The following is a 15,713-nucleotide window of genomic DNA, read 5'->3' as shown; positions in this document are numbered from 1 at the left end:
AAGCGAATAGTTCTGTCTGCAGATCTGCCAAGCACCTACTATTTCTCGTTTATTTCTTCATCTTCGTCTTTCCTCATTCCACTTCCATGCGTCATTCCACCCTTGGCTAGTCCTCTTAACATGTGTCTACTATACCGCCGCCAGAGTTATTGTTGCGGCTATATATTTACTCCGTGTAAACGCATTTAACTTGAACATCAGCGACCCAAGTGAGTGCTTAAAAGTCGACGAAGCAAGGGTCGGCCCTATACTAAACTTCATCTATGCTCTATCATTGCTGAGCCGAAGCAGCTATCACACAATACCATCACTTCTTACTATCTTAGCTCGGATGACTAGGTCAGTACCGATGGAACTTTTGGATCCCCATATTCTTGGGGAGAGTGGGGAATTGTCTGGATGAACCCCTCGATTATCGATTCCTGACCGGTGATGAGTAGAACACAGGTCTCAGGCGCTAACTACTAGATAGTGGATTGGGTATGTGGCAGATTCGCACCGAAGGTCTCTTGAATGCATCAGCGACAATTTTCGGTCCAGAATTCCAACTGAACACATCTACAGTCAGCCAGGGCCTATTATTTATGAATCCTGCGAGCCCAGCAACGCTTGTCAGATCAATGAGCGTGCATTCCAAGACACACCCGAACGTTACCCTAGGTGGACTGCAATCCCTGCGCCCTTACGGCAACTAAAATAATGAGCCTGCTACAGCTCTCCGCGCAAGGCGCTGCACAAGCGGTACAGAATGCAGTTTCAATTGGTATTAGAATAGCTGGAATGGTCAATGCGGCCCCAGTGAGACCCTTAACGCGCTTGGAGCCATTCAGGCCAACCTTGTTGGTGGGAGCCAGCTAATTCTCACTGCTAATTCTCCTGGACATGTCCATCTGGGACCTCAAGCTCCGACACAAGCTTATCGACAGCAGCTTCGAACACTGCTGCAGCAACTACAACCAAACTATCTAATTTTTATCTCCCTTTTCATGGATCTTAAGTCTCCCTTGAGAGACACTTCCTCCGCGTTTGTCTAGCTTTATTAGACTATTTTGTAGAGAGAAACGCAATGATTTGCCCAACTATTCTCTTATTTTCTTACCACACCCTCACACCCCCTTCCAAACATCTCCACACCCCCGAAACAGCTCACTCTCCGCCAACCCCTCCCAATCCTCATCCATCGCCAGTTCAATCACTTTCAATCCCACTTTCACCAGCCCCGCCGTCTCCGCCCTCGTCCCCCACTCCACCACCGTGGGCCAATACGCAACATGCACGCCCCAATGCACCGCAACCCGCCTCACAAACGTCCTCTCCAGCGGTCCCGTCACCGCCGCATACCCCGCCAAAAACGCCCGCAGCAACCCCCTACCCCCCCGAAACCGATCGAGCAGCCACGCCTCAGCGGCAAACTGCCCGACATCCGTCGCCCCACACCCGCGCCGCACCATCTCCCAGTCCACGACCGTGAGCACGGGCCCGCGCTGCCCTTCCTCCCCAACCAGCACGTTCCCCGGCCAAAAATCCCCATGGCAAACCACCCCGTCATCCCCGGCCAACAACGCCCCAAACTCCGCATCGGCCCTCTCCCCGACCGAGCGCGCCTGCCCGAACGCCTCCAGCGCGCCCGCTAGGTTGCGGTAGGAGTGCCGGTACATCGCCTTCGCCACCGCGTTGTCGCCGACGTCCAGGGCTATCGTGCGGGCGTGCAGACACGCGAGCCAGCGGCCTAGCGCTGCTCCCGCGGCCGGGGGGGAGACGGCGGGGTCGGCGTAGGCGGCTTTGAGGGTGCGGGGGCCGCCGTCGGCGAGGTGGAGGATGTGGTTTGCGGCGTCGTGGGCGAGGAGGGGGACGGGGCGGACGGGGAGGGTTGGCGGGGTCGGCGTGGCGGGGTCGAGTGTTGCGGCGGGGTCTAGGTCCAGGCCCAGGTCCAGGTCCGGCGTTGCGAGGTCCTCTAGGAGGGGCGGGAGGGCTGTCAGGGTGCGGGCTTCGAAGGCCATGCGCGCGGGTGAGAACGCCATGCTTGGGTTCGAGGCGATGAAGGGCTCGGCGTGCTTGATGATTATGGTTGAGGGGGGCGTGGTTGGGAGGGTGGCGCGCCAGACGAAGTTGGCGGTGCCACCGGTTAGGAGGGTTAGGGTTGTGTAGGGGATATTTTTGGAGGCGAGGTAGGCGGCTAGTTCGGGGGTGGTGGTGATGGTGAGGGGTGGCATGGTGGCGGATTGGGCGGAATGGGGACGGAAATGCAATTCGAATATTTTGAGAGATTAGGAGTGAGAGGCTAAGAGTGTTTGAGAGGAATTGGGTGGTGAGTTTGGAAGGGAAGTATCACTTGTCTTTTTCAAAAGTTAATGGAGAAGATTTATGTCTTTCGCTTCTTCTAGATGCACGGCTCGGAGTTCTCCCTCGCAGGGTTTGGCTGTGATTGTGAGGAGTCATTCTTGCCAAGCGGCATTTTTCGACATGCCTAGTGGACCAGTTGTACATGCGGATTGGAGTATACGAAAACACGAGAGCTTTATATTTCGAACGAGTCACAAAGGCTGCATGGGAACTGCAGCGGTGACTCAATTTAGTGTTGGACCCACTCCGAGTGTAACCGGACAATATCAGCGAAACGACTAAAATACAGTATCAGTTATTCTTTACATGAGTATAAAGAGGCTTGATGGAGGTATGGACAGTGTAGATTCTTGGCGGTGGTGGTTTGATGGTTGAGACCGTGAGGGTCCAACGTTGCAGTATTGCTGTGAGTAAGCGAGGGTAGAACGCGATACAAGAAGCGATGATGTTGACAAACCCAAGAGACGGGAGAGGCTGGTCGTGCATTTGTAACTATGGATTGTACGCACATGAAAACAGCAGCTAACGATAGTGCTGGTAGGGGGGTACTCCAGCAGTCTGTGAGCTCGGCGATGTGCACGTGATATGTCACGTGATAGTGCGCGAGCCACCTTATAGATATCTTCTCGGGCCATCGAGCCCCTTAGAATCTTCCCTCATAGAGCATCATTCATATATTCCATGCCAGCTCAGTTACTGCCCTAATAGATAGTTATCCCTTAACCCGTCAACATTGGTCCTTACGGTATCTATAAGAGCCCACCAATCAAACCGGTCGAATTAAGCAGCCGTTCTTAGAAATACGAAGCATTTGACTTCGTTGAGAACAATGTTCCGCGCGGACCACTTACGCTAAGGGCCTTGACAGGTTAAGGGATAAACACTTCGCAAAGCCCGACCGAGCACGCGACGGTGAACTTGTGAAAGGTCACTTGAACACCTAGTTTTTGGTTGACAGCATTGGTGGATTCAAGGTTTACTGAGGCAAAGAATGCAAGAGCATACCAAACTCGTCTACGTTGGCCTCAGAATATCCAATTACTCTCTCAAAGAGAGTCGGTACGTCCTGAATAATAAATATAGACAAGAATGATACCCCATGGTCTCAGCAACTAACTAACCCTCTGCTTGGAGGGCGAGTATACAACAATAATCATCAAGAACGTAACTTCACTGCTCCAGGCACACTCCTACTAAACCTAACTCTTTCATGACCAACCCGACGCCATCAGAAAACCCCCCACCAAACCGTTCTTGCCGCGACTCCTATTGCTTTCCCAAGGCTCCCCCCTCACGCAAAGTTTCCACTAGCAGTAACCTCCGTCCCGGAAGCGACCCCAACACTATTCACGGTGATGACCTTTCCAGTTGAGCTCGTAACCTTCACATTAACCGTGTCGGTCCCAAACCCGCTAGCACCCACAAAGAAGTTGTAATTCTGGCGCGTCGTCGCCTGCCAGGTGGCACCGCCATCCGTAGAGACCTCGAGCTTGGCAACCGGGATGTTCGCGTTGATGACTTGCATGGCGAACCAGTACCGCGACGTCCCCTCTTTGTTGCGGAGGCGGAGCGGCGAGGTGATGCCGCACGGGACGATGTCCCACGACACGTTGATGATGCCGAGGGTCGGGTTTGCGAGAGCGGAGAACGCGTCCGGGAAGAGGTCGAGGTGGTTGGTGCCGCAGCCGGGGCATTCGTCGACAACCTGTTGGTGTTAGTGTTTGGATTTCTTCGGGTACGGTTAGAAGGAAGGGATGAAACTCACCATCGCCTTGATCGAGTTCCCGCTAGGCCCGGTGACTTGGATGCAAGCGCCGCAGTTGCCGGCGTTATCCCAGTTGGAGTCGGAAAGCGCGGTACCGAAGATGCCTGAGGGAAGTGAGTAGGTGCTGAAGGAACACGTGCCTCCGCTGATGTTGCCACCGTAGTAGGTTGCTTGGCCGGAGTTGGAGCCGCTGAGTGCAGTGCTGGAGGAGGTTGGCACGACGGTTCCAGCGGTAGACCTCGACGTTGCTGAGTGGAGTACTGTCGTCGATAGAGTCGTCGGTGATGGCTTGGCGGCGTTTTTCTCGGCAACCGATACGGAGCTAGATTGCGCGATGGCTTCGCTGGTCGAGGAAGGGAGAACGAAGGAGAAGGTGCCTTGGGTAGATGAATTTGAAATGAGTGAGGTGTATACCACGCTGCTCAATGGCGCTACAGAGGTACCAGCAGCAGACGAAATCTCAACTGCCTGGGAAGGCTGAACTGTAACCGTAGTTGTCGTTGTCCGAGTTGTTGTCGTGTATGTGGTCAAGCCGCATGTCTGCTGGGCCGCGGTGATTGTTGTTGTGGGAGTGACCGTGACATAGACGATGTTTGGGGAGCAAAAATCTGACTGAGCAAAGACAAGGCTAAAGCTCGCGCATAGAGCGAGTATTGGAAGAGGAATGGATACTAGAAGCTTCATGATTTCTAGTCCGGCAGAGATCCAGTGTTCAACACAGAGGGAAGGCCGTGGCTATAGTCTTCAATGAGCGTAGAGGACGAAAGGGTCGATGTTCAAACGAATGGGATTGAGTCGAAAACTCAAAATATGTACTGAAAATAAGCGTTGAAAAGAACAGTGCCAGCAGTGAAAACAAGAGAAGAAGACTTCGGTGGCCTGAGGTAAAACCAGCACGCCCTCTGTATATGTATTACCGCCATCGAAGCTCGCCTACACGAATTGAGGAAATTAAGGAAACTGCATCATAATTGCCCCGCTCCGCTTACGCAGCTCCACGACGCCACTGTCGGAGTGAAGACTAAAGTAGCTAATTCTAAGTCTCTTTTACCCGGAGCAAGCTATGGCTGCACCAGACGAGATGATTCCATGCCCGTTAGCTGGGGATCAAACGTAGCGAGATAATCAAGGACGAAGCCACTAACTACGGAACAATGTTTTTCCCCTACGTCTGAGTGGGACCTTTACACTAACGTCCCAAGCTGCATCCATCGCTAGAACTCTAATAACTGTCAGAGAGCCCAGATGAGGCCTCCAGGCACAGGCTAAACGGGAAATGCGTCTATTGGTCGGTGCCTGGACTACCTTCTCGCTATCCCTCTCTACCCGGCTTTACCACCAACGCTACTAACAAACCTTGCTCCTCTGCATGCAGGATCATGCTTATCCCTCCGTGCTATGTCCCTCTATCGAGTCATGAGTGTCCTTTTTCAAGGAACTGAAATATTCCGCCAAAAGTATCCAGCACGGTCCGGGTGCGCGCAGGGCGCAATTTCTATCCCTTGACACGGCAGTGTCCTTTGCCAAGGTCGCTCATATTAGCGACTGGATTCAATTGGATATTTATATTAACCCAGCTTTTCCGATTGGTTGATTCTTATCGATACCCTAAGGACTTTCCCCAATTCATAGATTCCGGGGAAAGGTAAAATCTCATAGACTGTGTGCCTGATTTCTTATGGTATCTTAGAGCAGACGACGTCCCAACCGTGCAGTGCTACGCCATTCAGCAAGCTGATTACCAGGGGCTTTTTATGGAAAACAGGCTTTTTTGGCGTTGCAGATGCCTCGTATTCTCATGTATACATCAATCCCACACCCAAATTTAGGTTTGCCTGCGCCTTGCTTAAACCTGCCTTGCCGTTGTGGTGAATGTCGCAGGGAAGGCTGCCAAGCCGTCCCAACCTGTTACAAGCCAACAAGGCTACAGGCAGGTATATAAGTTTTTTTTTAAACTAATACTATTGGTAAGGGCAATATATTATCCCTTGACACGGTAGGGTCCTTTGCCAAGGTAGTTTATATTCGCGACTGGATTCAATTGGATATTTATATTTAACCCAGCTTTTCCAATTGGTTGATTCTTATTGATAACCTAAGGACCAAAATTGCCGTGTCAAGGGATAAATAGTAACTTTTTATGGTTATAAATAGTGTTAAATTTTAACTTCGTCCAAGCGTAATAGTTATATGCATCCCTGGTCGTCTAAGACACCTCTAGATCTTAGCCTCCCGGAAGCTTGGTTGACCCTCCCTTGGAACCTCGTTGAGGTCTACCTATGCCTCCACCAAGTCGCCTTCCTGAGGTTCCTCTTAACAGGTTGAATGAGTCGTTCGAAGCACACCATCAACCTCCGATAACCGCGAGGCCTGATAACTCAAGGCGCCCTCGAAATTTGCTGCCGCTGCGCATGGGGAAGCACCAAAGTCTCAACAAGGCCATCAATCTTCTATCGCTGTTGAGGTCGTTTAGGAATGTGGCCCGTGCGCGAACACCAAAATCGGCTCAACCATAGTATCTAGATAGCTTTCTACCTCAATTTAACTACCACAATGGGCCGTAAGCATTCTTCTAATGATGAAGATCCCGTGTAGCCTGACTAGTATAATATATCTCAAGTTCGAGCTTTATTATCGCGATATTGCGTTATAATTTGATTAATCAAATCTACAGCTTTATTTTGCCAAGACTACGTCAAATCTAGATCGCATCAGGATGGAACAAGAGCTTGCGGGGCTCCGCCGACAGCTCGAGCAGGCCAAAGCTCAGGCAAAGGAGGAGCAACGCCTGCGGGAATAGGAGCAACGCCTGCGGCGAGCAGCCGAAGCCGATGCAGAACGGTCCCAGCCGAAAACATTCATCAACTATCTTGAAGCTTGCCATAAACTCTCCCAAGCCATCGAAATCATTACCAACAAAGCCTCAACAACCCAGGGAAATACGACCGACCCTACTAACAGACAACACCCGCTGCGCATCGTACCGTGGGACAATTTCTTACTGGAACAAGAAGAGGTCTAGGAACAATTCTCAACCAACTCAGATTTCCATTTAAAGCCTATCTTCCCGTCCTCGCACCAACTTAACTATATCCGCAAAAACCTCCACCTAATTAGCGTAGAGACCGGGCTCTGATACTACGCACGCGAAACGGTTAAGAACCACATGCGGAGCTTAGTTAAGGAAATATATAAAGATAAGCAGCTGCGGGAAGTGCTCGGGCTTCGGGGAAAGGTGGTATTTAAAAGCCATACAAATATGGGAGAGCCGAGCGGGATACCAATCGAGGAGAAAATGGAGCAAATATTAATCAGTAGACCCACTATACCAAACTAGATAATGGTAATGGCGTAAGGCAAGGGGCAGAAAGCAGATAAGGGTAAAGAGAAAGCTAAGCAGGACATTTTAAGGAGCAGGAGTCGAACGAAAGGTGGACCAGCAGACCAGTTCTGTATATACGAGCGGTTGGGCGGTAAAAAGACTGCAATTATGTCGATTGAATACAAGGCGCCGCATAAGTTCTCGCTGGACAATGTAGTAGCCGGACTAGATAGGGAGATTCGACCGGTCGAAGATGTAATCAATAAGGAAGGCGAGAGCTTCGAATTTAATTCGAAATGGCTGGCAGCTGCAGTAATCACGCAACTCTTCTCAGACATAATCCGCAAAGGCGTCTAATAGGGTTACGTCTTTACAGAAGAAGCCATCATTTTCCTGTATATTGCGGATGACCCTTCGGTTACCTACTACCATCTTTTAATACCAAAGTTAGATTATCGAGAGGACGATAAAAACAGACTATACCTAACGGCGGTCCCGGGGATTTTTACCTTTATTATTCGTGCAGCCAGAGCCAAGGCGCCTAGTTAGTTGTGGCACGATAAAGCAGAAAAGTTACCCACTTAGCCCATAGAGCGTGTCGATATTCTATAGCAAATCTCACCAACTCCGGAGAAAAGAAGAAAAAGGTCCGCCACAGCACGTACAGGTTAAAGCGCGAAAATGGGTTTCTACGCTCGCCGATTGCATTACGGTCTCGCGGCAAAGCGACTACCTGCAACGATAAAGATATCAGTGGCGATGATAATAGATATAATAAGGGAGACGACTTCACCCCGGACTCACCGCCTCAGTGTTGGGGCAGCAGTCGACGTGTGGCCGGGAACCAAGCGGCGACTGCAAAAGGAAGCAGAAGAACCAAGAAAGGTACGGCCGGTGGTAAGAAGCCAGCAGAACTAATGTCTAGACCAAGGATCAAGGAGCGAGTGTACTACACGCAGCGGTGTTTACTTAGGCTAGCCTATAGCGGTACGATAGATAAGCAGTGCCCTAACTTTTAGGTTTATAAAGGGAAGCACATTGACCAAAGGACGTTTCTCCGCCTTATCCGGCAACAGCTTGCCACGGACCGTGGGAGTAATGCGGACTGTAAGCCACTATATATTAAAGGAGCCCGCGGAGCGCTTTTTAAAGTTAGACTGTTGTTATATAGATATACTCTGGTTGCGAAATAGATAGTGAAATCTAATCTCCTCTACCTCTAGAATAAACAGCGCATCTATAATCACGCTCGTCCTATCTAAGGGAAATTCGTCCTAGTCTACCTTGGATTTATTATACTAAAACTCCCACAATACTACGACGGTGGGGTTTATGTTAGCATGCTCTTCCTTAGCTAGGCTGGGCGGCCACTCTTTAACTTTCTTACCCGGGAGAACGAATTATACTTTGCGGGAAAATTGGATACGGCTTTGCAGGCTTTGCACAATCTACGGGTGTTGCATAAGGATCCTAAACTACGGAATATGTTATGGGACGAGCAAAGCGAGAGTTTTATGATTATTAATCTCAAGCAAGCAAAGATCCCCGTTAGACAGCCGTTGGGTAGCATCACGCCTAATCAGAAGAGGAAACGAAAGGATAGGAAGCAAGAAGTGGAAGATAATTTCAGTCTTAAGAGAGTGCGAGCCAAGCGGTGCATTTCCAAATGGTTAAGGCCAAGCTGTCTATCCAGCACTTTAATCAGTATTCGGTATTGATTAGCTATTACTGAATACCGAATATTAAACGTTCGTTGTACTTAATGTCTTTTATTACAACCCTGATGATGCGCTTTGCTTGCTCACCCAGCCTTCAACCTGTCAAGCCAAAAGCTACTCCCTCGCCTTCGCCTCCTCCATTATCCTTAAACAGGCTAAGGCCATAGCGTGTACCCTATTGCGACGTAGTAATAGTAGAAACAAAAGCTGTAAATAGTCCCTCCCGGAGTCTTTGGGGGCTCACATTAGGTGTGCTTAAACCTCTTCATCACTAATTGTATGGATAGTTGCTGCTACTCCCGGCGGACTTCTAGACCTCCCAGCCAAACTTCTAAAATTCTCTCATATTTATGCATTATCAGCCTAGTTAGAGCCTCCGGCATTTGTACATACCCCCAGACCCCCGCCTTGGACTCCTACGTTCGGAACCGATTTGAGCCCAAGGAGCTTGTCGAGAGATTACCAAGTGCATTAGGACGGTAATCGTTTTCTTGGTCTGAGGCACTTTGGCGAGCTTTGTAGAAAGCCTAAACACGGTTTATATGAGAAGATCTTATTAACTTTAACGAAATTGATCTACCCCCCCACAATACCTGTCGATATAAAAATTACACCAAATTATAGAGGAAAGCATACTCTATAAGTTATAAGATCTTCAGTTCCTTATACGCGCGCGACGTTAAGAGGAATTTCTGCAGGAGGGGTGAAGCTGGTCATGCACATGGCTGTATACCTGACAAATGCCAAACAATTGGCGCAGGCAGAAGGTGGTGGCTGTTGATAGATAGTAGTATATGTCTCACTACAGCTAGAACTTTCAATAATACTCTAAAAATACAACTTTATGCCTTGGCCTTATCGCTATAGGCATCCGAGTATTGTGATCTCCGCAGTAACCTTCCAAGAAATAAGCTTAAATCCTTGAAATAGCACTTTCCAAGAAATGCTGCGCCCGGCTGAAAGGTTTAACCTATCACCGTCCTCCTCCCCAGCTTAGCCCTGCGGCTGATTATCAACCAGCCCCAGCAAGCAAAAAGAAAAGCTTGGCATAACCTTCCCGCATCGAATAAACGGTCAGTGGTCTAGCCAAATGTGCAAGCTTGGCTGCTATTTGCTAGCTAAAAGATCACACTACGCCACAGCCACAGTTACACTCGCGGTCGTAAAGATCGGGCTATGGTCGCAGGTGAGCCTTTTTGCGTGCTGTGCTTCGCAATCTAGCGCACTCTAAGAACATAGCGCTGCGGACGTCGTGGAGGGGAAAAGATATATAAGGTCGAGAGAATGGAGGCAGAATGGTTCTCATCATCAGCATTCAGATCTCATCTTCAAGCAGCAAAGACAGCTTTCCAGTCAAACTTTTATTTCAACCTTCGCTCAAAATCTTCTATCAATCGCTACTTTAATTCCATCTCCTCTTCTAAGCCAAAATGAAGTTCACCACCACCCTCGCAACCCTCACCACCCTCCTCGCTACTACCCTGGCCGCCCCCATCGAGCCCTATAACAGTGCCCAATCCATCCACCCAACCACACTCTCGCAGTACAGCGTGTGGACTGGCGCGATCAACTACGCCACTACATGGGGCCGCATTTTTAAGTCCGGCCGCGAGTCCGACGTTACCACGCTCGTGACCTTCGACTTCCCGGCCTGGACCGCGGGCCACAAGTGCGAGCTGGCCTTCTCCCTCGACAGCAGTGCCACGGTCACGGGCTCGGGCCAGTTCGACGTCTTTACGAGCTTGGCGCCTGCCGCGGGGCCGACAACGACCTGGCCGAGTGGTAATCTAAGGGACCAGTATTTAGGAAGGGCCCAGGCAGTCAATGGCGGGTATGCGACAGCGGTTGATGGGTATGGCTCTAACGGCGTGTTTGATTGCCCGGCGGGTCGCAGGATGGCGGGCGAGTTGGTCGGGGTCAACGATGTGGTCGAGATTAAGTGGAATGGCGCAGTCGCGGGACCGTATATCATCGTCCGCCCCTTGTAGGATTGCTACTGGAGTTCGGATGGGTGGGGCATTGTGTTGGCGTTTGATGTTCGCTGAGGCATTTTTAGTGGGGTGATGTGGGCTTTTGATTTCCTTTAGAGTGCATCTCGATGTCTTCGAGTAGTTAACAGAACTTAGGCTTTTAGAATATATAATTTTTATTACTTAGGTATTTTTAGGTCTTGTGATCATTTTCGTCCAAAAAAAAAGGCGTTACTAGTAAATTAGTAGTAATTCCGCGACCATATATAACTTTATCGGATGCTAGCTAACATATATAAAACTACCATAAATCTATAATAGCCACCCTAAAGAACCCATTACGGCCTGGCGGACGTGTGGAGTACCTTAGGTAGTTATTGTTTGGGTAGGCCGTACAGAGGCTCCGCGTACAAAAGCTCCGCACGAAGCTCTGCGTACGGAGGCTCTGCACGAAGCTCTACATGAAGCTCTGCACAAAGCTTTTATATAGAGCCGTCGTGCAGAGCCTCCGTATACGAGCTTCGTGCAGAGCCTGAGTAGGCGAATCGCCCGTTCGGCGGCGCTTTCTATCAGATATTGTGGAGGCATACGGAGTAGATATACTCATCGATTATAGAGCTGCTTCTGCGGATCAATTTGACGGTATTTCTAAGATGATAGCTGTTGTGGGGGTGTAGATTAATTTCGTTGAAGAAAGTGACTGCTCTACATACAAAATAAGTCGCATCGCTTAATAAACGTCGCCCTCAGACCATACAGCTTTGTTCACGACCAGCTTCCACCCCCCTCCTCCAGGCGAGCTGCGATTTTTGTACGCCATTTAATTTCGCTTGATCGCCACCAACTATACATAGTAATTGTAGCGAACGCCTATGGCTGAACGCAAGGGCCATTTTGGTTGTCTGGGAGAACTGTCGACTCCTCCCTTTCAACGACTTGTTGAAGTTTCTTTCCTTCCCCTTTTGCCTACGCCTACGCCTACACCTACGTTGTGGACTTATAATAGCTGCCAAAACGCAAATACAGCGCTCAAATTTGTCATTATCGTAGGGGTGGAAACCTCACGATATTTGATAAAGATGACGATACTGTGGAGCGTAAACAGCTTTTTGAAGTTCTTACAGCCAAGCATAGGCGTTTGCTATGATTGCTATGTACGTATGTATGTATGTATGTATATTCTATTATGGCCATGCACTATCTAGGGTATGGGCCGTTATAGAGCGCTAACTAAATACTTCCTGCTATTAATATACTTGCTCTAGTTTAGAAGCTAACTATAAGAACTATATATCTATTACCTAATACTATACTTAACTAAGGAAAAAATAAAGGAAAGTAATGTGTTACTATTAAAGAAAGTTAGAGTTTAGAGGTAAGCCTAAGTAAGTAGTTTTTAATGCCTCGTGTCCGTAGGGCTATTCTAGCGTTGTGCGCTTCTTAATTGGCGACGCACTAGTGGAGGCACGTGTAGAGGAGGCTTGTGGTGTATTTGGTTAGATAATTAGAGGAGGAATTCTTAAGAGTCTTCGCTTATTAATGTCGGCTTCTATGCTCTTTATATCTTATATACTTAGGTATAAACGTCCGGTCTCCTTTGCAAATTTAATTATAGCTTTAACTACGCTAATATCTGGCTTTCAGCGCTTAATTGGGCCGTTAATATTCCTGCCTTTTTCTTATTTGCGTAAGTAGCCTTCTAATATATATAATAGATCCCTAAATTGATCTCTATATTACTCTCTTAATTTAATTCTCTACTATGCCTACCTCCTATAAGAGAAGAGAAAGTACTATATTAACTTTATAAGCCTATAGTCGCATAACGCCGTCTCTAATACATTAATTTTGTGGAGATATTCCTTTAGAAATAACTTGCCGGTCCATAGCTGTATAAGGATGGCAGCTTCTAAGCTAATTAGCTGCTGGTATAATCCTATAGCCTTTCTAAGGTAAAGTACTACGTTAATCTTCCTTATAAACTTGCCCGTATTAGATCTTCCTAATAGAAGCGGTTCTGTTGTTATCTTAGCTCTTTTTAACGCTTACGTTATAAGGTACTATAGGAGGCCGTCTCTCTGTGGTAGCTCCTCGCTCTCTAGTCTTATTGCTGCTTTAGTAAGCTTATTAGCCTTTTTATTTTCTATAAATCCTAAGTGGCCTAAAATCCAGTATAGCGTGATATTATTTAGCCAAAGCTTCTTTAAAATCTCTATAACTATTTCCTAGCAGGCTCTAGCCCTCTAGCTTTATACTAATAGCAACGCTAATTATAAGTCGGAGAATATTCTTATACTAGATGTAGGTATTAGAAAACCTACTTAGTTAACAGCCGTATACGTGGGGTCCTATAGCTAGTTAGCTGCCTTGCTAATTGCTAGAAGCTCTATAAGGTGGGCGTTAGCCTAATTAGAGCTTACCACCGTTTTTAAAAGTATTGCTTTAGATAGTATAGCATATATACTAACTCCTGCCCTACTATTATACACTAATATATTAACGTATATATTAACCTACCTTAGCTTATAGTCTTTAATAATAGCTTAAGTATAATCTTTGTCCTTATATATTACTATATTAGGCTTAGCTACTTACGGTAGGCATATATACGGTTTAACCTCTAGTACCCCATTTACCTAGACATCCTCACATATCTCTACTGTCCTTTAGAGCGGCGATCGGTGCCGTCTATAGAGCCTTTATCTTTAAATTATCTAATAAGGATATAATTTGCCTAGTTTATGGATTAACACCTAGAACGCGATAGCCTGGTTATATAGCCTTTGCTTAAGAGGGAGTAAGCCGGCTTCTACTTCTGTTATTGGTAGGGTGACGGAGCGGAACCCCCTAATAATAGCTTGTGCCGTGATCCTCTGCGCCTACTAAAGGAGCTATATTAACTTTTGTATCGTAAGCGGGTACTATATTAGCGACGCGTAGTCTACTACTAGTAGGACTAAGCTCTTAGCTAGCTGCTTAACGCTCTTAGACTACAGTCCCTTTAATCTGCGCAACGCTAGCGCCACCTTAGTGGCTTTGCCTGCCTTATCCGCTAGGTACGCCTTAAACCATAGCTCCTTATTAAGGATTACCCTAAGAATTTTAACTTCCTAAGTCAGGGGGATCCCTTTTCCTTTGAATTGGAGTGGCGTGGTGGCATCCCTGCCTGCTTCTTTATATCTAGTAAGGTGGATAAATAACGTTTTCTTTGCTTTAAATTAGGCTCTACTAGTCCTTTCCTATTTCTTAAGCATTGGTATAATCTCGCCCTAGATAATCTGCGTGTTTTCCTCCGCTATAGGGCCTATAACCTATGCTAAGTAGTCGTTAATAAAGGCCATAGAGTTGCTATTTCTAGGTGCGCTTTATATAAGATCCGCATTAAAGAATAGAAAGAGTATTAGGGCTAGTGCTGATCCCTACGGGAGACCTGCCTATAGGAGCGCCTGTACCTTTAATGTGTATCCATTAACTAGGATATAGGCTTAACGGTTTATATAAAAGTCCTATACCTATTATATAATCGTCTGAGGTATCTAACGCTGCTATAATCTCCTAATTTCCGGCTTTATGGCTACATTATTGTACGCACCCTTAATATTAAATAATACTAGAGACAGCGTCTTCTTTCCTCTTTACGCTCTAAATACGTCCTTATAGAGATATAATAGCGTATATATTGTTAACCTTTGCTTCCTAGCTCTAAAGTGCGTCTTAGGTAATAGGCTGTGTTTCTCTACTAGGTATACTATCCTCTCCGCCATTAGCGATTTAAGTGCTTTTCCTAGCGTTAGGAGGAGGGAGATCGGCCTATAGTTATTTGCTACCGTATAGTCCCCCCGCTTTAGCTTCTATAGCGGTATAATCTTTACTACCTTCTATTCCTAGGGTACCTTTTCTATCTTAAGTAATTTGGTAAAGAGAGTAGTAATCTTACTACTTAGTACGGGCTATAGCTCTTGCTATACTCTAGCTGGTAGGCCGTCCCTTCTAGGAGCCTTATTTAGGCTAGCCCTAAATATAGCTGCCTTAACCTTGTGTTTGGCGATAGGCTCCTATAGCAATTGGTTATAGCTAGTTATAGCTTCCTTCTTTTATTCGTACGGCGGCGGGACCGGAAAGAATACCTAAAGTAGTTCTCTTATAATATTGTGGTTCTTTATAATAACCTCTCCCTATCCTCTATCCTTCTTAATTAGCGGTATTTTAGCGAACGCGAATATAGCCTGCGGATTAAGGTATTTCGACGCTTTCTATATATTGTTACTATTACTAAGGAATTTGTCCTAATAGAGCTTTCTATATCGCCGAATAGTCCTATAAAAGAGCTTCTTCGCTCTTACTGCGATATTATATAGCTTAGGGTTATCCCTTCCTTACCTCTATATTGCGCTATTCCTGTTCCTCTAGTATATATATAACTTCCTTAGCGTTATAAGGTTTTTATTCTACCATCTTTTTATATACGGTGATGGTCTGGCCTGTTAGTAGTATGCTTTAAGGGCTTTGTTAACCCACCTATTAAGGTAGTTAACTATTTCGTCCACATCTTCTATAGGGAATCCTATCTTTTTTTATTGCTCTATATCTTCTCA

At 47.2% G+C, this 15,713-nt stretch overlaps 3 protein-coding genes across 3 annotated transcripts; 1 reads left to right on the top strand and 2 right to left on the bottom strand.

The window, feature by feature from the left end:
* Positions 1-1,142: 1,142 nt before the first annotated feature.
* On the bottom strand, positions 1,143-2,123 carry K441DRAFT_470493 (uncharacterized protein; the record flags this gene model as incomplete). The annotated part of the gene is made up of 1 exon (XM_067641858.1): positions 1,143-2,123. A coding segment is annotated over one exon (981 nt), but the record flags the coding sequence as incomplete, so codon positions are not given.
* Positions 2,124-3,306: 1,183 nt separating this feature from the next.
* On the bottom strand, positions 3,307-5,176 carry K441DRAFT_695770 (carbohydrate-binding module family 63 protein). The gene is made up of 2 exons (XM_067652836.1): positions 4,109-5,176; positions 3,307-4,048 (listed from the first exon to the last, which is right to left on the bottom strand). Exons 1-2 carry the CDS (start codon positions 4,790-4,792, stop codon positions 3,635-3,637), a joined length of 1,098 nt encoding a protein of 365 aa, XP_067504732.1. The 5' UTR covers positions 4,793-5,176; the 3' UTR covers positions 3,307-3,634.
* Positions 5,177-10,252: 5,076 nt separating this feature from the next.
* On the top strand, positions 10,253-11,276 carry K441DRAFT_658610 (uncharacterized protein). The gene has a single exon (XM_067648385.1). The coding sequence runs from the start codon at positions 10,579-10,581 to the stop codon at positions 11,134-11,136; it is 558 nt and encodes a 185-aa protein (XP_067504731.1). The 5' UTR covers positions 10,253-10,578; the 3' UTR covers positions 11,137-11,276.
* Positions 11,277-15,713: the final 4,437 nt, after the last annotated feature.

This window comes from Cenococcum geophilum, assembly GCF_001692895.1.
Source record: "Cenococcum geophilum 1.58 unplaced genomic scaffold K441scaffold_17, whole genome shotgun sequence".
Taxonomy (NCBI): domain Eukaryota; kingdom Fungi; phylum Ascomycota; class Dothideomycetes; order Gloniales; family Gloniaceae; genus Cenococcum; species Cenococcum geophilum.
The sequence above is the reverse complement of the archived record's forward strand: the minus strand, read 5'-3'. Positions and strand labels throughout refer to the sequence as shown.